Raw genomic sequence first — 24,601 nt, 5'->3', positions numbered from 1 at the left:
AAACTATAAATATTAAAACATTTTTGGTCAATTCGTTTTAACTTAAGATTGTCTTTTGATATCTTCATTACAGATGCCGGTATTGTACTCTTAGCACACACGGCATTCTATTCTATTGTTGAGATGAAATAGCAGTGAAGTGATGAATAGAAAAGGACATGAAAGAAAATGGTTATGCTGTAATTTAAAATTTTCCTACAACGGTTGACAAAGTTATATTAGTGATTACTATGTAGTGGTATCTCAAATAAGAATGTAAGGCGCTATTAGAACTTTCTGTGAATTTAATTGATTCTGAGAGTTCCATTTCTGAAAAATGTAAGTTAAAGATGAATACTAAATTAAATGTCTCAATTTTGCTTATTGAAAATCATAAAATGACGTAAAATGAGCATTCTATTTAGTATTCTGAGAACATATTACACCGTGGAAGTGCGCAATTACGTTCAAAGTCTTTATGATTTCATTTACTTTCTAAACAATCTCAACATTATCGTCCAAAGTTCAACGCACGATACGCGATTTCGGACACACTCCACTAGGTGGCAGAAGAAACGTATAGTGTGTCCGATTATAGTGAAGAAAGGAACAAGGAACTATTATGTTTAATACGAGATGCATAAATATTTGTTTTATTACAAAAAACTTTTATGACTTTCCTAATTGGGTCAGCTAGTAATGTAAGGTATCTCTTCAAGCGCATTGCTATATTCAATTGTTACAGCTGACCGGATCAGCTGTTTGTCAACGGAGTGGGACACTGCATGGGTGACGTATTGGCTGGATGATACGGTGATTCGGGAGTGCCTTTGTCCTTGAAATCTAGCATGCAGACATCAGTCAAGTTGTTCGTGCCAGACGTGTATCACGTTTCTTTCTGATCGCGTGGTTGTCCAGAAACTTTAACTTTTTGAAAAATTTGTCAAACATGTTAACTGCATACGGGCAAGAGTGCATAGTATCGATTTCATCGTGGGATACTTTCAAGATACATTTTCTATCTTTCATATGCGGCTTTTGGGTTATATTTAAAAGACTGGCACAGTGGGCATGGAATCCAAATGAATTTTTTTCATTGCAACCCAGAGAAGCCCCTCCCCTATGTCTAGTGGATTCAACGTTGGGTAGACATTCGTATATGAAGTTGAAGGTAATATTGATAAATGTACATTTAGAATAACTTATAAATGACATCTTAACTTAGCCATTGCATAATGGTCATAAGTAACCGGTTTGTGAGGGGTTACTGTACTTTTTTTTACAGAAAATAATCCTTGGTTGGACTGTTGTTGATAAAAAAAAAGTTTGTAGACTGAAATTTGCTCTGTTTATTTTTTTTTTACCATGGCTATTATTGAAAGATGAAAATTAACACTAAAAATGTTTGTCTCAATCTTAAGACATGAAAAAATATCTGGGTGCCAAAGCCTGTTTCTTAAATTAAAAAAAAAAATATTTATATTCGGAATAAATTAAATATTGCTCACCAAAGTTTGTTACTTGGTTCTCTTTGAACAAGTTATCCAACGGCATTTATTGCTCTATTTGTAGGGAAGAATACATGTACGACAACTTAAAATAGCTACTAAACGCTCTTTATCAATCTTGGACGTGGGGTAAATAATTAAGTTCGCCGGCGGCCATAATTATTTATCTTAATGTCGAAGTTCACCACCGTTATTTGTGACTAAGATCGGAATTTTCATTTCGCCTTTAGCATTTTGTAGTCGTAATCCTATCTTTAGCTTAATTTATATGATGCACAGTTTTAGTATTTCATTGTTTTAATATACTTTTGCAGCTTTTTATTTTCATACGTTTAGTGTTTTATATTCTTATATACCGGTACTTGTTAATTTTTTTTTATGATTTTTGACCAGGGTGTTAAACTACATTATGTAGAATCTGGAGAAAAGGATAGTCCACTTCTGTTGTTACTTCACGGGTTTCCTGATTGTTGGCTTAGTTGGAGATACCAAATTCCAGTACTAGCTCAGCATTACAGGTTTGTAAAAATGTTAATTTAAATTGAACTGTTTAATTTTGTAATTAATATATTGAGCTTCTTCTTGAAATGGATGTAGATTTTGAATCAAACGTTCTGAAACTGTTTAACGTGCCAGGTCTGCAGAAAATATATGTTAAACAAATTGTTCGGTAATGACCTGTCGCTTGAATGAAAAGGTCTGAAGGCCAAAATTTCGTTTTTCGCATAAATTAATGCTTTTCAGTTTTCTTTATAGATCAGAACTTATCGGTAACAATATTTCTAGAGTACAGAAACGAATGTTGGTGCCGGTACCGGCAATTGAAGTTAAAAAGTAGAAATATATAATAAATTAGTTTTAAACGTAATTTTATTTATGCACTTTGTTTTTCCTGAGGTTTTGACATTATCGTATTAGATTAGGCACATGTGGTGAACATGTTTAATGTAGGTACTGGTACCGGTAATCGTTATTTTAACAGATGTATTGTACTGGTACCGCTCCCTGCCTCCCTATTTGTTAAAATATATTTTGCTGCAACATCGTTCCGAATTTAATATAACACCTAGATAATTGACGTTTTGCAGAAAAACAAGGCCTACACTTTAAAAAGCTAAGTTAACTTAATTATACATTTTTTTTCTCTCGAAATTAATTGTACATTAAAAACTTTCTCATTTACAAAGGTGAACCGTTATTAGGAGAGAATTTGATGTAAAGACTAAATTGGATTAATTATCGATATTAAAATTTAACTGTATTTTTCTGAATTACAGTATTGTTTTGTGTGTTTGATTCTTTTCAACATAATTACCTTATATTCAATTAGGCAAACTGAGTTATTTTCTGAACGGGGAAGTTCGTATATAATATAGTACATAATAATTGAACGAGTCTATTCCCTTTTCCCAGAGTAATAGCACTCGACCTGAAAGGTTTCGGCGATTCAGATAAGCCATTATGGAGACGCAGTTACCGTGTTGATACATTAGTAGCAGAACTTAAGGAATTAATATCAGCCCTTGGAGTTACAACTTGCACTGTCATTGGCCATGATTTGGGTGCAATGCTAGGCTGGTACCTCATACATCAGTATCCTGAGATGGTGAAGAAATTCGTGACAATTGCTTGTCCCCATCCGAATGTGTACTGGAATGAACTTCCCACAGCTAGTACCTTCAACGCCAGGTAAGAACAAGAATCTACCTTTTATATTCACATACATAAATAGCCTACACGGAAATTATACCAGTTAATTGAATGATTATAGTCCTACGGAAAAATTGGCAGGCCAAGCTCAAATTTGGATCTGAACGTGATTGACCTATTGATACTGTCTGTTTGACTTATTGACAATGTCTGAGTGATTTATTGACACTGTCTGACTCATTGACTCTGTCTGTCTGTCTGTCTGACTGACTAATTGATACTGTCTGTCTGATTGACTTATTGACACTGTTTGACCAACTGACTTATTGACATTGTTTGACCGACTGACTTATTGACATTGACTAAGTAACTTGTTGATACTAAATGACTTATTTATGGACACTGACCGAGTGAATTATTGAAAAAATTTCAGTTTTATCCTTCAAATGTGCAGAAATGTGATCTGAACAAATTAACTTAAAAAAAAAAAATAAATTTTATCTCGAAAAAGGAAGCAAAAAGAGCATAATTGTATTAAACCTTTTTGTTTGAAATATCTCTAAGAATACCTCCTGAAATTAATTACATTACTTACGATTCATTCTGTATATTTGCTACCTGAGAATACAAGATCATTGAATGCTCTCTCATTAGGTGGGAAAGTAATTCTCTTGAATTCGAGAACAGGTCAAATTATATTACACATACGTCAAAATAGTTGTATAAAATAACGTAAATTAAAAGATAAAGATTGCTTGAAATATAAACAAGTAAAACATCTCACCATAAATTCTATATATAAAAAAAGATAACATTTTTAACAAGTTAAAGTGATAGGCCTAGTTAAATACAGTAAAACTTCATTCATACGTTTTGCACTTACGCATATATATATATATATATTACACTGATTCATTTTTTCTGAGGTCTACTTTCGAGTACATATACATTTTTCGTCTATTCCTTTTTTTTTACACTTACATAATCGCATTTTAAAACCCTGGAGGTACCGGTACGAAACGTCTTTTATATGTTCTACTGTAAATCAATTTTGGTAGAAATACGCATTCATTGTTAAGGTATGGCCCATTCGAAAACAACTGGAATTTCGAAACTGCCAATGCTTGCCTTCAATTTTGTGTCCCTTAATGACGCTGTTACTGCTGTTGATGTAGCTGAACAAATCTTGGAACAGCTAAGACAATTTGAAGGCATGGTTTATTCCTTAGGAGCAAGCATTCGGAAATAATATAGCCTATTTTTGATAAAATAATCACATGTTATTAAATGAAGATTGCATGGTAAGAATAAGGTAACTCAATTTCATAAAATTTTCTTGATTGGAGTTTGAAATGTCCTCATACAGCCAGCTTTGGCTCTAAATAACTAAGATCTCCTACAAATAATCATACATTCTGTAAGAATATGTGTTATAAATTTGAGTACTATATTGTAGACTTAAAGATGGCTTAACTATGAAGTTTTAAATTCTCTTCTGAACATTTTACAGAATTGACTTAACTCGTTCTTTCTGTGTAGTTTTCAAATGCTATTTCAGATGTTATTAAATGTAATTTCAGTTACACGGTTTTCTCACGTGTTATCTTCTTCAGACCCCCATAAAAACGTATAAATGAAGTTTTACTGTATTAAATTAAAAAAGAATTGTAATAAAAGTTAAAAACTAAAGAGCTTAGTCTTTCCCAACTGATAGCCTTCATTTTATAAAAATACCTATTGTGGACTTAATGATGTGTATATGTGCAGGTAATATGAACACACCTTACGTATGACATACGAGTAAAATACGTACATTTCATATATCAGTAGGTTTATTTTTTATTAGGTAAGTCTGTTAACTTCCATAACTTTTATTTCATTTAGACATTTTGGTGTTCCACTATTTTTTAACTTTGTAGAAATTAATCTTGGCTCCTACGATTTGACTTCTCGGAATTTGTACTTTGGAGTATATTGGCTAGGTCTAAATAATATTCCAGCGTGTAAGTATAATAATAGGTAATCCCATCAAGTGATTTGATTTCGCGGGATTTATTTAGCTCACTAATTACATAACAGTTGAACAAAGCTACAGTCCATGTATCCTGCTTGAAGATACCAACTCATACTTTGTACTTTGAATCACGTATGTCAATAGAGATCAAAGGTGTAGTATTAATGGAATAAAAGAGAAACTATTTTTGATTGTAAATTGTGTTTCAGATGGGTGCATTTTAGTCAGCTTCCATACTTGCCAGAAATTGATGCTTTGAAGGAAGATCTCAGTATTATAAACCAGTGCTTCAACCACTTACACAAAAAGAATAGCAAAGAAACATACGTCGAAGCATATAAATACGCATTTTCAAGGAAAGGTAAGATTTCAGAGCATACTTAACATTTCCTTTACATTCGTTTCTTTTATAATACAGTATTTAATTGTGCAATAATGTGTTTCATATTTTAAAACAATGTCATACACGCCATTGTTGCTTGATTTGAGAATTCAGAGTTTTGTCATGCTATTTGATAGGTTGTAACAAGTCTTCTATAGGCATTTTTTTCACTCACCCATAATGTTTCAGGCAAAATTATAGAAAATATTTAGTTTTCAGCATTTCAAATAGTGTCCATATTGATTTTTCATTGAAAAATCTCACTGGACTAAAACTTGGAATGCCTACGTGACAGGGCTAAAGTCTATACCACTCAGTTCACTGCAGTGGGCACTGTATTGTTACTCAGAATTAATTTTAACGTATTGTAGTGCATATTATTAAGAATTCACCAAAGAACACTACTGTATATATCTATTCAGGGAATGTTTATTTTCCTGGTATATTATCTTACATTGAATCAATTTGACAATACCTACTGATGACGATTACAAACTGACGTTACAGAATTAATAAGAAGTTTATCAGTCAGAAATATTACTGCATATTTCTGCTATCTATGTCGTCATACTCTTATATCTAGGAAGTAAGATAAGTTCATTAGCAATATTATTTTCCACACAATACAATCCTAATATTATATTTAATAAGATTTAATGTACTGGTATGTAATCTTTTATCCATTCTTTATTTTCAAATAGCAAACATTTTCAAACGTACTATCTGTACAATTCTTTAGATACAGAGGTAAAGTGGTACAACGCGAATTTGTGATGTTTTGGAATTTACGATTTTGCGTTCACTTGCTTTTAAAAGTCGTCGTTAATTCGTTTCGTAAATTTTCCTCATTTTCATTAAAAAATATTTCGAACATATTATATGGTATCAAAATTATACTTTTTCTTCTGTGAAAACCGATAGATTGGGTCTGAAACACAAGGTAGCAGTACCTCTTCTCTAATAAATGACTAGATGGAAACTGTGGTAAAGTGGTTTCACTCAATTACATATACCACTATTCCTCTCAATAACATTATCCACAGTAGTCTCATACTGAGTCTCAGATGTTATTTTTTACATTTATTTTAAATTTTAATATTTCTTTATTCATCTGAACCTCCTAACCTAGGGGTAAGGTGTGAACTTCGAAAATATTTTTGACAATAAAGAAACCAGTCTTTATTTTGTTGATCACAAATAAAATACATTTTTATCATCATTCCCATTAAGAATAATTGAAAATTATTGAATTAAAAAAAAATACAAATGTATGTTAATAACAGAACTTGAGGGAATGCTCAGAATTTTGAATTTTTTGTAAACGTAAATAATAAGAAAATGTAAGGTAATTTTAATGAAAACAAAGTATGTGAAGACCTCCTATATTAAGCTTCGAAGTTACAGTATTTTCAAAATCTGAAAGTGGTAGAGAGTCAAACAATTTGTTTAGTGTTTGTAATCCAAAGAATTAGTTGTGCTGGTTTGAGGGTATCCATTGAAGTCGAAGCATATCCTTCTTTGCACTCATTACTGGCCGAAGTGAATCATGCAGTTTCACCAAATGAACTGAATTTATTAATCTGAGAGATCTTCATCTGGTTCTTGCCCCAAGGTCCAATTACGAGAAACTAATTGAATCATTAAGTGATTCTTTATGCAACATCTTCATACCATGACCTTTACTAAATGTAGTCCATTGAACTTCAGCCTGCTGAACGATTTAGTTTCTTTGTTCAGTTTTCTCTTTATGATACACTTCTCGAGGATTCGAGTTGAAAAAAAGTCTTGGATCGTTTTGTGAAGGAAGAACTTTTTTTTGCCTTGATTCTTCAATAATGAACGATTCTGTAGATGTAAACAAACAGAACTTTAATGTAACAGTAACACAGGAATGACACAGTGATTCCAGTTAGTGTAAGAATATCCAAGTTCTTTCTACCAATTAATAGCTAACCACCTTATAGCTATAACTCAAAATTAATACATTTTATATTTATACCACTTTGAATCTCAGGGGCTCAAATAGAATAAACTCCGGATATAGTGAACCTCTGTGAACTTGCATATTTCGTTCACTATATCCGAAGTTCACTAAATCCGAAGTATCTCTCCCCTAATCTTACATGATAGGAATGAATGAAATTGTGAACAAGCAAATAAGATACTATACAGTAGGGCTAATTAAACTATTTCATTTTTGTGGAATGGATTACACTGTATACTATTACTCACAGTTGATTTACTTAAACTATGCTGTCGACCCATGTCCGCTTGCAAAAGACCATGTTCAGTGTCACTTATAATATTCGTCTTATCTTCCAAAAAAAAAAACACTTTATGCTTCAACATTTTTATACAGTACATTCACTGTTCAAACACTAGAAACAAACTGATCAGGTAGAAATGACGAATGCTGTTATGGTTTGACTGGATACTCAGCTTTGGAATTTCCCGGGTCACTTAATGGAAACTGGGAGGGGGTTGATGGAGTTTGAAAGCTATCGGAATCTCACCTTAATTTATGCTCTGGACATAATGTCCATCCCCTTTTAATAAAAGAAGGCAATTTAATTTTCCGTTATTTCGATGCTATCTGTCATAATGGAAATGTTTCTGAGAACAAAGGCAACCCTTTGACGGTGGAGGATTAGAAATAACGGTAGAGTAGTGTGCCTGAAGACAGAATAGCAATTCTTCGATGGTGAAGTGAGGCAAGGTCATCACGCATTGCCTGGATTTACAATACAACTCATTGTCTAGGACTCACTAATCCTTTGTCCTTTGACTAAAGGCATAAGAAACTTAGAATGTTGTTCTCAACACATTCTTTCAATTTTATACAAGAAGGTCTGACTTCAAATAACAATTTGTCAGGATACAAGGTTCACTATAACCGAAGCGAGGGTTTACTGTAAGTGGAAATATTAATGTACTTTTTAATGTATGTGGGTCGAGATCAACGATTTAGGTTCACTATAGCCAAATGTTCACTATAACCGAGTTCACTATATCCAGAGTTGACTGTATTTCTATTTTATTAGTTACCGGGTTAACTCATGGAGTGAAATTAACTGAAGTACTGATTACTAGTTTACAAAGTACAAGTACAAGTTACCTTAATTAATAGAGATGTATTTTTCTGTTCCACAACACTATATTTATAATTTTTTCTTTCCACAGAGGATTGGACTGGTCCAATTAACTACTACCGCAATCTTCCATTCAGTAGAGTAAGTGAAGAAAGCACGCCAGTTGAAGTCCCTTGTCTCCTTGTGACAGGCAACAAAGACCAGTTTGTGAATTTGGAGAGTGTAGTAAAATCTACAGATTATGTCCAGAAGTACACCTTGAAGATTGTAGATGGTGCAAGTCATTTTCCTCACCAAGAAATGCCTGAGCAGTTTAACAAAATATTGCTTTCTTTCCTGATTGGTAAGTTTAACTTCTGAAGGTTAACAAACAATGCGTTTTGTCTAGATTTGCTTCAGTGGAAGGAGAGGGAGATGGAAGGTGAAGGGTTATTGAATTGTTTCATATGTACTACTTTATACAGGATGGCATTGATAAGTTCTTAGCATACCATGGAGAAAGTTAGTGTAGATATCTCAAAACAATAAGTGATAGTTTGTGGGGCTAAATCTGGCATATATGCGGGCTAGTCAATCAATTTAAAGTCAACTTCTTCAATTTTCTGTAATGCATAGTCTGTACACAAGAAAAATTACATAACATAGAATAGACCTATAATACAAATAAACTTAACTCTAAATGAGCTTCGCATGCAAAACTAGTACCTAATCCTTACATTGAAAGTGAAAAACATTATGGATTATATAAGGTAATATACATATATTACAGTATAACTTAATACTAAATGACATGAAAGGGGTGGAGGGAAACATTGGTTCTTACTATATTTCAGCTCGATCTTCAGTCCCTATGTTCCATCCAATCTCTTCTGTTTCATTTTATCAGTCTTGACTTTAACTCTGGGTTACCTGGAACATAAAATGATCACTATCAAGGAGAGAATGTTAAGTTACTAAAATTTTTAATTTAGATATTCATTTGTGCAAAATGGCATGTATGTTAATAAAATGTTCTTTATATCTCTTTTTTAATTTTCCAATGTTAAATTTTTTTATATTTTGTGGAAGTCTATTGTATAAATTGCTGTCTCTCTGTGGATTGCTGTTAAGACTTCAGAGAAGCCTGTGGTAATTCAAATGTATGTTTTGGAATATTCTGGTGTTATACTCATGATAGGTTGAATTTATTTTAAAGGAATTTATGCTTTGATGAATAAAGCACATTATTTCTAAAATATATACACATAGTACAGGTAAGATTTTTAATTCTCTGAAAACTTTTATACTTTCAGGCCGAATAGGAACTTGTTTAATGATTTGAAGTATTAAGACACTACTAAGATTTCAAATCATCCGTCCTCAAGTGAGGTTGACCACTGGGATCCGGAATTAACAAAATATAAAAGATAAAGGGAAATGAAACGAGCAAAATACTGATTCGATTTGTACATTAAAACAAAAATTTACGTGTTAACATATAGATGATAGTGTAAAATTTGAAGAGAGTCCTTCAGAATTTCCATTAGAATCTTCTGAACCTTATAAAAGGGAATTTTAAAGGATTTAAGGATATTACATGTAAATTTTGGTAAACAACCCCTCACTCCAAATGGTAAGCCTGCAACATCCCAGTTGTAAAGTGAAATGCCATATTTTTCACTGAGGTATGGAAGCCAAGGTACATATTTAGCTCGCTTGTCATAATTTATCTGCAGTGCTTGATTCGTGTCTCGTTCAAAGCAAATCGTAAGGTCTAAGACCATCGCTTTCTGGGTTCTTCTATTGATGGCACTTATATCGACTCTTCTATGAGAATCATCTTCAGACACACAATGAATCTCCTCATTTACTTCCCATCCTCTGTTTCTTAGCAGGTTGGCAATTTCTTTCTTTCTTTTTTCTTTTCTTTTTTCCTGTCTTTTCTTTTTTCTTTCTTTCTCTTTTCTTCTTCTTCTTCTTCTTCTTCTTCTTCTTCTCCTTCTTCTTTTCTTCTTCTCCTTCTTCTTTTCTTCTTCTCCTTCTTCTTTTCTTCTTCTCCTTCTTCTTTTCTTCTTCTCCTTCTTCTTTTCTTCTTCTCCTTCTTCTTTTCTTCTTCTCCTTCTTCTTTTCTTCTTCTCCTTCTTTTCTTCTTCTTCTTCTTCTTCTTCTTCTTCTTCTTCTCTGTAGTTATCTTGTAAATCATATGTAAGTATACTGAGTCTTAAGAGACTGCCTATGTTGGGAGACAGTATGTAATAAATAGGGCCCGGAAGTTCATGCCCAAAAAACTATGAAATATGCATGCAAATATGCTCTTAAAATTTGAAAATATGCCAATAAATGTGCACTATTACATTAAAATAATTAATGTCCCTTGGCAGTCGACAAAACGAGTTAGTATTAATAATAATAAACTTACGTTATTCCTTAGAAGACGTTGAAGCAGAAGTGGTCCTCTGCCAATGTTGACTGATGAATTGCAGTTCACAACCATCACTTTGCACAAATTTCAACTGAAAAACTTCGTCTATTGTCTCGCAAAACATTTTTGTAACGTGAAAAACTTCTCTCCACGTCACAAGATCTTATTGGGGCATATTTAAATGATGTTAACTGCTCCACAGAGAGAGACAAGTTTCTTGGTGCGACAGACTGTTTTCCTTCGAGGATGTCTCGAATATCGTAAATTTATTTATAACAAGGGTTTTTTGAAATTACATAATTCACTTTCTCTTTCACTTTTTATCTTATACTACCAGGAACAGAACTTACATTGCATATTGTTTTTTTAAACAGTATGTGATTCATTTAAGAGAGATCCTACCATCTTCCAGTAAAGTTATGGCTGTTGGTAAGAAAGAAAAATGGGCATCATTCGAGCCCAATAAATTAACAACCTTGTTGACTATTAATGTGTGCCGAAGCCACCGGCTCAGTCGGTTAAGGTGCTTGCCTACCTGTCTGAAGTTGCGCTCGGGTGCGGGTTCGATCCCCGCTTGGGCTGATTACCTGCTTGGGTTTTTTCCGAGGTTTTCCCCAACTGTAAGGTGAATGCCAGGTAATCTAAAGCGAACTCTCGGCCCCATCTTGCCAAATACCATCTTGCTATCACCAATCTCATTGACGCTAAATAACCTCGTAGTTGATACAACGTTATTAAATAACAAACTAAAATATGCCATATAGGTACTTAAATATTGAAATATAATGCATTTATCAAAATCACGAAAATATGCAGTTATATGCACCATAAAATCATGTTCAAATAACTGAAAATTCCATAATTCGTGCACATAATGTATAAGCATGCATTTTTAACCCCTAAGAAGAAACATGCAAATGCATGAACTTCCGGGCCCTAGTAATAAATAAATGAGATACTGTTAAGCAGAGTAGGTCTATATTAAAAATAAATATATTTGACGCTTATTAAAGGCAATTATTTGATGTTTGTTGTTACTTTACAGTTCGTGAGTTGCCTCCTCGATCTGATAAGGAGGTGCCAAAAGGTTTGGTGAATCGAATGTTTGGTGCTGTTAGCTCGACAGTGAAGTATGGTAACCAGATGCTGGATGTGGTCCAGAAGAAAACTAATGGTGTTGTAAGTAGCTTGCCTTCGAAAGCTCTCTATTTCGGCCAGAGTCCCAGCTAACTGGTGTGGTGCAATGATGTGTAGGGAATAATCTGGGGCTCGAAGTGACTGTGTGTTTCTGAAACCATTGTCATCTCATTTACATTATTTTATATATATCATGTAACATTATGGTGAAGTTTTCTATTGTTTAGCGTGTTTGTGTTCCTATGCATAAATAAGTTGTGATAAGTCCAGTGTATACAGACAGTTTCTGAAGAGGGGACTGTGCAATTAAGAGTTAAGATTTATAGGAAAATATTTAATTGAATTCAGTACTTCGTTCAAAATAGTACAGAAAATAATACCCGTGAGTCTAGTTTCTGTTTTTATATTTGCTTTTATGTTAATATAATATTTTATAACGTTTATTGAAGATTTACTTAGGCCTCCAGCCATGAGATCTCTTTAGAACAGAGTAATAAATTACTGTTCGGTCAGAAAGCAACTGTTTTAAGACATTCTTGACACTGTAGAAATGAAGTATTGAATGCACATGGTACAACCTACTATATGTTTTCAATTCGAATGCAATAGACAGGTTTGTGTTTTCGTCACCCACTCACAATACTAGAATCCACCACCTGCTAACAGAATGACTTACCCATACTGCACTATCCAGGTAGAGAATATCTCGTGTGTAGAGGGCTATAGGCAGACAAGTGTTAAAAATATTGAAAAGTTAAACTCAAAACTTTTAATGTGTTACTGAGAATAGAAAATAATCAATGTTTGCCTTAAACAGGTTAGAACTGGAGGGGAAAATGAAGGAAGAAAGAAAGATGTTGATCCTGACAACAAAATTTATTTATTTAAAAAAATTCTATTACATGCTACAGCCTAAAACTTTGTTATAAACTTATCGATTTCTGACTTCTTTTGGAGATAATTACTGCAGCATTGTCTCCTAAACTTAGGAACAAATAAAAAATGCTGAATTTACAATTTTTTATGATAGTGCTGTATTTCAATTTATTTAATGGTTCAGATTCTTAACTGTTAGCTGAAACATTTATTATAGCGATCTTAGTTTTTCTATATTTTATACATTACCGTAACACATTTTGTGCAGGTTTTTCTGAAAAGTTGTATTCTCTACTTATGAACAATATGGTATAGCTAATGGTCATGAAATCGAATTTGTCATTGAAAAGCTACTAATACAAGAGCTGCATTGTAATTCATTTGAACCTTTGTTTGCATTTAATACTGTTTATTGTGTGATATTTTTTTATATGTTGTCATGAAAAGGAATAGACTTTGAAATCTCTCATTATAATTATGTACCAGTAATTGTATTGTTTCTGCCCAAGGAGCTAACCAGTTTCTTACTCAAACATTTATCTATTCCGTTGGTGTACGGCAATACTTCTCAGACTTTTCATAATATATCTCAATCCATCTTTCAAAATTTATCGAGATAACTTTAGAATTTTTGTGGAAATATTAATGCTTCATTACTCGTCAGAATTCTCAGTAGTTTTATCATCAAAGTAAAAATAATACTTATTGTACTACAAAATTTTATGCAATATAGTTGAATTTACGAGATTTCTCACTGCTCTCTCATCTCTCTCTCCCCGTCCTTCCATACACAGAGTACTTAACATATTTATTCACGAAACACTCCTAAAGTTTATGTAGGAAATGCTGTTTTTCATCTTAATAGGATCCATAATTGGTACTAATTTTCAGAGATGTTGAATGTTGTTATATCTTACTCTCATCACAAACATCAACACAAAATTTAGTGCTTAAAAGAACTTATTTGAAATAGTGTTAAATATAGTAGTACTGGTAGTTACTTTATCAGTTTTCTGTGCTATTTTAGCAGTGTAACTTATTGGAAAGGCTTAAATATATATCTATCATCTGAAGATCTGATTAAAATTCAGGATCTTTAATTAACTACGTACCTTACAAAATATATGCTTTATAATATTACAATTACAACTATGGTCATGTAAAACTTAAAAGTTCTTTGGCTTCACCTATACATACTAACATATTTTTAGCCTAATTTGGGGCTACTACTATTTTGTAGGTGTTTCGTAACAATGTCTCTCTTCAATTGGATTCCTTGCTAGCGTTGTTAGTCTTAACAAAACCCCAATGAGAAGGATCAGGGGTTTTATTTTGGGATCTCTTTCCCTGGAAAAGTCTTCACCGAAACTAGCAAGCCATCTTCCCAACTATGTAACTTTGTTAGAAGCATATTGGTGGATACTGACAGCTGGGCTAGCTGAGCCTGGAATTTTTAACGAGATGTGTGCTCCTTCCTATCCTTACTCTTTTCTCAACTGGGCTTGGGTCAGGCTGTGGTAAAAGTTAGACGTTATAATAATTTGATAAATTTCTTAAAAAGAGAATGGAGGGAATTTGTTTTTAAATTACCCATTCATCTTCCAAGTGATATAATTTTTTTTTTTTTTAGATATTTAAATTTTTGTGTTAGAACTCGCAGTAAGTTAGATACCATAGTTATCAACCAAATTTTAAGAGAATTCTTAAAAAAAAAAAAGCAAATTATTATTCTTGTTATGTTACAAACACTAATGTAAAAAGCTTTTTATTGGACTAACCGGTATGTCAATATTTGCTAGAGAACACATTGAAAGGAACAGTATATAATAAGTGCGTAAAATTATTTTTTTATTCCTTATTATTGAAAATATTATGTAGTTTTTGTTATCCCACTATTACGTGTTCAGTTAGATATGTGGGATCTGAAAATTATCTTAAGAATATTGCCTAATTACACCACAAAATTGCATGTTTTCGCCTGTGAAAGCATTGTTTCCTAAAGTTACCATTGTGTAAAGAAATTTCATTCTTAAACATTAATCAAAATGCTACATTTTTTTTATACCAGTATATGATAATGCACTGCTCTTGTAATGACTTGTTTTGTTTTTTTTTTGTTTTTTTTTTTTTTTTTTGCAACTTTCGTGATTTTATTTTTTCTGAATTTGTTGTTTACGCAGTTTCTATTCTTATCTATATTGTAAAAATAAACTACAAAAACCAATAACTAGTCCAAATTTATCACATAATACTAATGGCAGCGATGGTGTGAGTTAGGCTTAGAATATTGTTCTCAGTTATGTGGGTGACCTTTTCATCCACAATGCCAAATATACATATATTTTTTAGCTATGAATTATTGAACTAGGAATTACAACACTTCATAAATTAACAGGGAATATTCTAAAAACTTTTGAACTAGCACCCCTTGGGAACTAATTGTTACAAATGTGATAGAAATTGCAATGACTTAAGGAAGTGGTAGTCTATTGTACATAAAATATTTTAATTAGCTCGTATTTAATTCCATCTTTATATTTTCTTCCATATCTGCACTTCGTATTTGTGTTTCGATGCATTGTGTTTAACAGATTTCACATCTTTTCTTGCATTTCTCTCCTTCGTGAATAATTTTAAGATCTCAAAATTATTAGGGTTTTTGATATGTTACGGTACTGTACAGAGCTGTTAGAATGAACAACCAGTTCTTTGTATAGTATAATTATAGGATGAAAATATATTGGAGGATGGAAGAAACAGGACATTTCAAGATAGTTTTCTTCTTAATAAAAATATAACAAAACTGAAAATTTCATAGGTCTCTCTATAAACTTTGTTTAAATAGCTTTAGAATAAAAATTATTAACTTCGAAAAACGTGAAGTTCCGATGTGTGAGAATGATGAACTGAACTTGAAACATGAAATATGGTTATATTTTAATGCGAAACATTTATGCTCTCGAGGGTCAATTGGGTGGGGAGGTTACGGAAATTTCGGCTCTGATGTCATTGTTTAGCAACGGCGATGAGTTATGTCACACTATTCTAAAATCACTTGCTTAGCAAAGGACCAGTTTCTTGTATTGATATGGTATTTACTAGAAGGATGAACTTACTTTCTTGCATGAATTATATTTATTTTTCTTATCATACACAGATATGAATAGTTCTCCAACATACCATTCAGATAGAACACAGTAATTCCGCTGTAAATACTCGTATAGCTTGCGCAAGGAACAATTACTGAAAAACAGTGGTGGCATTACTGTCTGTTTTGAAGTTATAAATAAATGAATGAATGTATGGATTTTATTGTTGCTAGTGTGTTGGTTGTCATGGTGAGAGTGATTTAAAAAATGTCAATTCACTGCTGTGAATAGTTTAGTTGTAATAATAAAGCCATTGTTTTAAGTTGCTAAGGTTGATGAAATAATAAAGACCAGGTTAGATACCAATCATGGATAACACCCAACTGAAAGCATGGACGTTTCACACAATTAAAGGGATCCTATGAATCCCCTGTCACTTTTTATTTAATCAGTGATTATTTTGTGCCATCAACTTTGTAAATATCTTCGTTTTTGTATAAGATTTGCTCAATTTTTAGTTCCGAGAATAAACCCAGTCATTCCTAAATAGGGAGTTGTAGTGATAACATATTGAATTATTTTTATAGCCCTTAAATTTGTTACAGTATACATGTATTTTTATAACTTGTTTTGTATTTATTGTTGGTGTTAATAAACTTCTATATTTTATGAAGCTGTGACGTTGTTAAATTATTTCAGCTAGCTGGAGAAGGTTTCCACCTGACGTGTTCTGCTTGGACAGCTGGGTCCGTTCTAGTAAATCTCTGTAGTGTTATGATGGATTTAGCATCCCAGTAAGGTCAACTTTATTATTTTAGTTCGGATAAAGAGAAGGGAGAACGTGGTTCTTAAAAGCTTGGAACTTCATGCCAACATAGAGAAAGTCTGTTTTTATTGCAAGGATTTATCATGTGGCTGTGGTAAAAGGTCGGAGGTGTGAAACAAAGGATAAATTTCTGAGCGTAAATGAGAAAATTTTATGTAGTCTTCAAATCGAAAATGGACCAGATAGCTTAGTTGATAGAACTGATAATGGACTGAAAGGTCTCAGGTTCAATCTGTTGGTGTCGGGATTTTTCTCGTTGTCAAAACATCCAGAATGGCTCCAGGGTTCACTTAGTCACCTGTCAAATTGAGTACTGGATCTTTTCCAGAGGTAAAAAGCAGTCTGAGCATGGTGTCGACCACACAACCTCTGCCTCTGCACTAGAATGAGTTTATGAAAGCATGGATCTTTTGCGTCAATGGCCTTCATGTATCTTAATATTGTAGACTAGTACATACAAAAAGCAAAAAATTAGCACATGGCTGTAATTACATAATCATCAAACGAACATAAATTACTGCAGATTGAAGTAATGTTATGAACAAGGCTGCAACAATAACAATTTCTTAAATAAAAATAATGCATGTAACAAGGCCATTAATTGATAAATTAATCGATTAATCTTAATTATTTCTTAATTGTCGTTGGTTTCATTAACATCCTTCTCCTTAAAGATTACTTTTTTTTTTAAGTGTAGAATTCCCTCCCAAAATGAGAGTGATATCTTCCATCAATATGTTGCTGTTGTAATCACTTATCGGCTTATGTATGCCAAACATCGCCAACTAAAGTGAGGTGGAAATGAGGAAAATACAGGGAAGTAGAAGAATCAACGTCCTTAAAGTTCAGTGAAAATATGAGAATAAATTCTTGTTACCTATTATAAGTTATTTTATTCTAGAAGTGTGTAAGTATTTTAAATATACAATTCAGTGTTTTAATGAGATAGAATAATTACTGTATATTGATATGCTAATTCCTATTACTTTTGTGCGAATAAAATTGTTGGAAGGTACTTAAGGTGCAGTACATGTAAGAAATTGCTATTTTGAGCTTATTTCATGATGTCGCCTACTTACCGAATAATGTATGAAAAATATATTTGAAATTTTAATAATTTGTCCTAGTTCTGTCACAATTATCGTGTACTAGTGAACGAAATGTTACTTCATTAGTATTCGAGAAACTCCTGTTTGAAATTGTAAAATAGTCTAATACAACAGTAGTAATAATATTGTATTAATATATGGGAGTTACCTAATTGGTCTGCGAGAAATTCTGATTGATATATTATAACTATATTTTATGATCATACAGAGTATAGAGATAATGAACTGTGGTATTTCCGAAAAATCTATTTCGGTTTCACAGAAATTCCCTTTTTCAGCACCTATGATAACTGAGAAAGCAGTTTTCAGCGTGCCGTCTGTAAGCAACAGTTACTCAGAAACTAATGGATGGATTTTGTTGCTTCAACCACAAACGATACACATGAAATATACTGTATTATTCAAGCATGTACGGTCAAAAGACTCTTGCACTGGATTTAAGGACAAATTCTGTTAGTATAATACATTTGTATGTATAATTGCTGAATAAATCCGTGTGTGTGTGCGTGCAGGCACTAAAAGTTAGTAACTGAAAAACTACATTAAATCGAAAATAGGCTGTAATGTGTTCATTACTTTCTCATTATAGTAAGCTATGCTAAAAAATCTAGATTTCGAGATATTTGCAAATATACTTCCAGCCTAATACCGGAAAAATTCTGTGCTGTATCAGGGATACAGAATACATAATCAATTTCGGGAATGAAACTACAGTTGTATTGGTCTGAATGTTTTATTTGGGTTCCAGTTTACAAATGGAGATTATGGGTTTATGATAAGAGAAGTAGTTAATGAAGGACATGCAATATATTTTTATCTTCACGAAGTAACATTCCGAAATTAGTCCCAGCTTGCAACAAACATTATTCTTCACTATCGCTACCCATAGTTCATCGTACGTGTCTATTGTCGCTTTAATATTGTAGAACTCGCTGTTACAAATAAAACGAGTGGTCACACAGATTTGTAGCTACTCTCGATGCCAAGATATTACTGACAGAGGCCAGGGTGCACGGCTAATTTTATACTTAACGTTGGCGTCCTCATGCCCATAGCAAATAGAGGTAGCACCATTGGGCGTGGTCATACAAGTTAGTGATAACATTAGCATTAGTCTGTGGCTCATAGTGTTATTGCAGTAAGCATTTGAAATTGTCATTTTTGTTTCACCACGAATCCTGTAACTGGTGCCCATAGCTACTTGGTGCGGGGAAAGATATAGGCCTAGGTCAAAAGTAATTTTGTGCCTGTCTTCTGTCCGTCTATTTTTGTTTATTTGTACAGCGATTTCTAATAATCTATTGGTCATATGTTCATTTTCAGTATCTACGGCTGTTTATCCAAAATTATTATACACAAGAAATATAATATTTTCGTAAAAAGTTATTGCTCTTTATTAAAAAAAAAACAATGGCGCTCGCTATCGACAGAAAAACGTCAGTCTAAGAGAGATTAATAATAATAATAATAATAATAATAATAATAATAAATGCATATTATATATTGTGAGGTAATATACTTTACCGATTTTTAACAGCTTATTCCTAAAATAATAATAATCCGAGGCACGACAGCCCATGAAGGACCATGACCGGCTGCTGGTCTCACGTTCACATTCCGAAGCAGAGGTGGACTATTATCCAACCAGAATGGAGGTATCGTGTTGTTAGCACGATGATTTTTCCCAGCCTTTATAGCTGGCTTTCGTAACCGGATTTCGCTATCCCAGTTCCCCAAGTGCATTACGATATTGGTTGGGTACCGGTCCCATACACTGGCCGAAATATCCTGAGAAAGTGTCTTCCCCCCTGAGGACTCGAGCCAGCGCTCATTCCGTTATGCGAGTCCTAGGCAGGATGCTCTCTCTCTCTCTCTCTCTCTCTCTCTCTCTCTCTCTCTCTCTCTCTCTCTCTCTCTCTCTGTTGCACGACAGTGCACACGGGACGGCACCGCGTACCTATTGGACATTTCAGCGAGTGCTGACGACCACTGCCTTAGTCCATGACGCTACTGCGCAGGACTTAATCCTAGAATAGAGTACAAAAAAATTCTGATACCACATCATTATGAACTTAAATCAATACGACTTATGGCAACAAAGAACGAATACAATATAGAATATTTCAATCGATCAACTCTGACCAATGGGACAGGAGTTCGATCCCAGGTAATTCCTGTGAAAAAAGTGTTGAATTTACCGGTAGGTCTAAGCGCCGTAGTACCTCTGAGTATTTGAGTTTCCCGTGTTAATATCATTTAAATTGTTCCATATTGCCATATCGTATATTATCTGTGCATTTCGAACTGGCGGCTTAAGGTCAAGCAACGGACTGCATTTGCCACGTGTGCTTACTCCAATCCTGGACAATTCTCAACTGGGACAGCCGAAATTACCAGGGCTTCAGTTCATAGTTTTCAGTTCAGTGACTCGTGCGTAGTTTGTGCTTTTGTACGTGACTTTGATCCGTCAGTTCGAAATGCACAGATAATCATGATCTAACTAGCGTTTGCGTTTTAATCATTTTGAAGGACATTACAAAACTAAAGAAATATTAAGCATTAGCCTATTGAAATGGAAACACTCGGAAGAATTAGAGGAAACAAGGTTTGACAAAACAAATGACAATATTCTTGAATTATGTGAAATACAGAGACATCATTTTATTTTTACTTCAATTTTTATTGTACCTGAGTTTTTGAATGTACTTCACTCCCACCCCTTCTACTAATGAAGTTTCAACTGTTTTCCAGACAGAATCAAGGCCGCTTATAGTAAACAGCACTGAGTTACTGAGTATAGTACGTTCCAGAAATATGTTCGCGTTTTCCAGTGACGAAAGAACTTTCAATATTTAATCATATTTTCGCACAGGTACTGTCCGTTTGCCTACGTCGCATCCCGATTTCCCCCACCTGCTTCTGCACGGCCCTCTGTAAAAGCAGGGCTGTCTTAGCTCTTTTCTGAAAACATTAATTTCTGTTAGGAATTGGACGTTTACGTAATATTACACAACTGTTTAAAATAACTTAAATAAAAGGGCCTCGTTAAGTAATTAACTGTCACGTGATTTCCCTCCTTTCTACGATCCTGCGGAATAACCACTTGGACGTACAGTAGATAACATGTCTGAGTAATTTTATCTGTGCGAGTCGGACAGAAGTGAAGATTGAATTTATATTACATAAGGTACTCTTTTATAGAGTAGGTACAGAATTATTTCAACATGAGTTACTAGTACGAAGGACGAAACTGGTAATTGGAATTAGATGCAATAGTCTATAGTGCGATAATATGCACAAAAGAACTGAAGCCTGTAGGCTATCGAAATGAATGGCTACCATCTTCAAAAATGTGTTTAAATATCCATATTATGATTATTTTTCAATTGAACTTCATTATTCTCTATATTGTACGCTAATGTGCTGTAGACAGTGTAATATACATTGCATAATGAATACGTTCGCAGGGATATCTCAGTTCGTGAGTAAAAACACTTATTCTTAATACAGTACTGCATTTTGATTAAATAAAAATCCTAATGAAAATTATCGAACTCAAAATCGCGATATTTCCTAGTTTACGTAAATGGATGGAGTACTTTTCTTCCCTCCTATTCCTAGTAAAGTGATTTGTTTGTGTTTTACGCCAATATCATCGAACTCCAGTTGTGGAAGGGGGTAGCGAACGGGTTTTCCGGTTCTCTAAAGGTATAGCCAGGTTAATATTAAAAATGTTAGTAAAAATAAAATTATGTCCCTGTACAAGATGTTAACCAGTGGATATATAAACGAAAGTCTCAGTGGAGTTCACGTTCCAAGAATATCCGAAGATCGATTGACTCATATAGGCCTAGTACGATATAATCTACTTCAGGACCACTGGGAAGACGAAGCCAGGGACATCGGGTAGAGGTAAGGCGACCTAGAGCTGATACCGTATTATGCATGAGAAAATGGAGTAGAAAAGTAGTATTAACTAACAATTTAAATAAAAGGAATTCCATTGATTACATCATCAAATTAAGCCAGGGTTTTGTTACTTCAAATGCTACCGTACTTAGAAAATAATATTGTAAAATTCATATCATAGTCTGCCCTTGAAACCAAATGTATTTTATTGCCCCTCCTTAACATCATCTGTTGTTTCTGTCTTGTTGCCAGGCTACCCAGTTAAGATGTTTTTATCTACACAAGTGGATTGCGTACGAATCGCTTATTTGTACCTATGTATATCTTCCTATTGGCCTAAATTTTTTTAAATGTACTTCTTGTATAGCTCTCTATATTCTCAATAGCCGTAAACAGTTCACAATGAGTCACATTTTTTTCTTTAGTTTCGGACTTCCGAGCTACTATAGTGGAGAGTTGGAACGTTTTTCTGGGAGAGAGAAGGAAAGAATTGTGTTAGAATCGTGACATCGGAATTGAGGTTTAGTGGTAAAAGGAATTGAAGAACGGGTGATGTTCATGACATCACTGAAAAATCGGAGGGATATTTTAGTTCAGTATAGGCTGTCTCGAAGGAATTTGATACAAATCGCAGTTTACTCGTCTTCATATATCAGTTATTGGCAGGTTGGTAGTAAAGATAGACTCGTTTGGGATTGAAGACATCACGGACGAAGGAAAATACGTTTTATTGCATAAAATGAGTATAATTTTCGTTGTGAATTTCACGAAATAATAATAAATGATAGTTTTGAAACGATGATAAGCTAGTAGCAAATCGTTTTGAATCAAAGACACCGTAAGGTAGCAGAAATCTGGCTGACTATTGAAGTGCTGATATAGGTATAGTTTATGTGACTGTGATTGTGCAACCTCAAAATGGACACACTAATTATGTGAAGTGGAATAAGTTAGTTCTGCTATATTCTCGTACGTTTACAAGGTTAGTATACTGTGTGAACCTGAACTATCAATTTCTTGCTTAGAATTGTTTCGTACTCATATGATTTATAAGCCTACATGCAAGTATAAAAAAACATAACATTTTAACATAATTTCGGTAGAAGATACTTTCTTTTCTGTTAAATGATCGCTTATGTGTAGTTGCCATGTGCGGAAAGACTAATGACGGAGATAATACTGATATGGTAATAAATACTGCGCAAACATTTATCAACGATAAAATTAAAGAAGGCTAAGAAGTGTTAATGTAATTACTCAAAATGTCTGCAACCAATACAGTTGTATACATGAATGTGTAGGAATTAAGAATTATAGACTACATGGTTAGAGGAAGAAGAATATAAATGACTCCTATTAGCACTGAAGGTTAAGCTCATATTTTAATACCTTTGGAAATATTTTATGTTAATTGTGCGTAAGTATAATTTTTAAGGGTTTGTTCATTAACGAATTCGTAGCGTAATGACTGTGATAGTGGTTCACTAAATGAAAATTCCTAGGTTCGAATCCCGGTGTATTCAAAGGTAAGTCATGTATTCCAATTCAATATAAAATAATTAGTAGAATGAAGTAGGTAGAGAGAGAGAAAGAGAGAAGTAGAGGAAAATATGTGAGGGAGGGAATGCAGTGCAGTAGAGTGGTGCAGGGTGGGAGAAAGAAAAGCCAGGACGTTGGGTGAGGCGGAGGCGTCGGGTACGGCAGCACCCTATTAAATTCATATATTGAAGTATTGCCATCGTGCGTGACGTCATATAGCGCTTCATAGATCTCATATTGGTCTGGAAAAACAGCGACTGATTATTGGATATTACCTTTTCTAGTTAGTATTTACGTCTGCAAGGTAGCCTATATAATCATTAATAATCCATTCACATATGATTATTATGTCCTCATTAATCATTCAAATGGAAATTTTCTCATTCATTATTGATTCAGACACTACTTTATTAATCATCCATTCATACATAGACTATATACATTAATAATATTATTCTGGGGACACTAGCGCACAGTTAGTTCTGGTGATTTCAGAAGTGAAAATACACCATTCCACTCCTTATTACAGACCAGTACTGACAACATCACAAAACAAAAATCACCAGCCTTGTTCAGCTCTTGAAAATCCTACACAGATTCGTATAATATAATATGTAAGGCATAATAAAAACCTAAACAAACCAAACCAAACCTAACCTAACACATTGTTACAGATTCGTCTATGAAGGCATAACAAATGCCTAAACTAATCTAACCTGTCACAGATTCGTAGCAAGGCATAGCGTGAATGTACACTAGCATGAAACTTTCGTAATATCACTAAAGTTATATTGGTATGACTGAAGGTATAAAAGCGGATACGAGGGACTAACTCAGCGCTAGTTTACCCATAATTCATTATTCACTCAGATACCATTTCATTAACAACCCATTAGTATATATTATATTCTCATTAATAACTCACACAGACATTTTCTAATTAATTATTCACTCAGATACTACTTAATCAATCATCCAATCATGCATAAGTTATGCTAATTAATAATTTTCTCAGACTCTTCCTCATTCATTATTCACTCATTAATAATCCATTAATAAATATATCCCCATTAATAATTCACAGAGACATTTA

The 24,601-nt window shown here is 33.5% G+C and overlaps 1 protein-coding gene across 1 annotated transcript; it reads left to right on the top strand.

Annotated features, from left to right (window-relative positions):
• The first annotated feature begins 783 nt into the window (after positions 1-783).
• Positions 784-14,758, top strand: LOC138710679 (epoxide hydrolase 4-like). The gene is made up of 6 exons (XM_069841732.1): positions 784-1,150; positions 1,881-2,005; positions 2,901-3,176; positions 5,361-5,512; positions 8,714-8,965; positions 12,069-14,758. Exons 1-6 carry the CDS (start codon positions 929-931, stop codon positions 12,251-12,253), a joined length of 1,212 nt encoding a protein of 403 aa, XP_069697833.1. The 5' UTR covers positions 784-928; the 3' UTR covers positions 12,254-14,758.
• Positions 14,759-24,601: the final 9,843 nt, after the last annotated feature.

This window comes from Periplaneta americana, chromosome 12 (genome assembly GCF_040183065.1).
Source record: "Periplaneta americana isolate PAMFEO1 chromosome 12, P.americana_PAMFEO1_priV1, whole genome shotgun sequence".
NCBI classification, from domain to species: domain Eukaryota; kingdom Metazoa; phylum Arthropoda; class Insecta; order Blattodea; family Blattidae; genus Periplaneta; species Periplaneta americana.
This window is presented reverse-complemented; position numbering and strand designations above follow the sequence as displayed.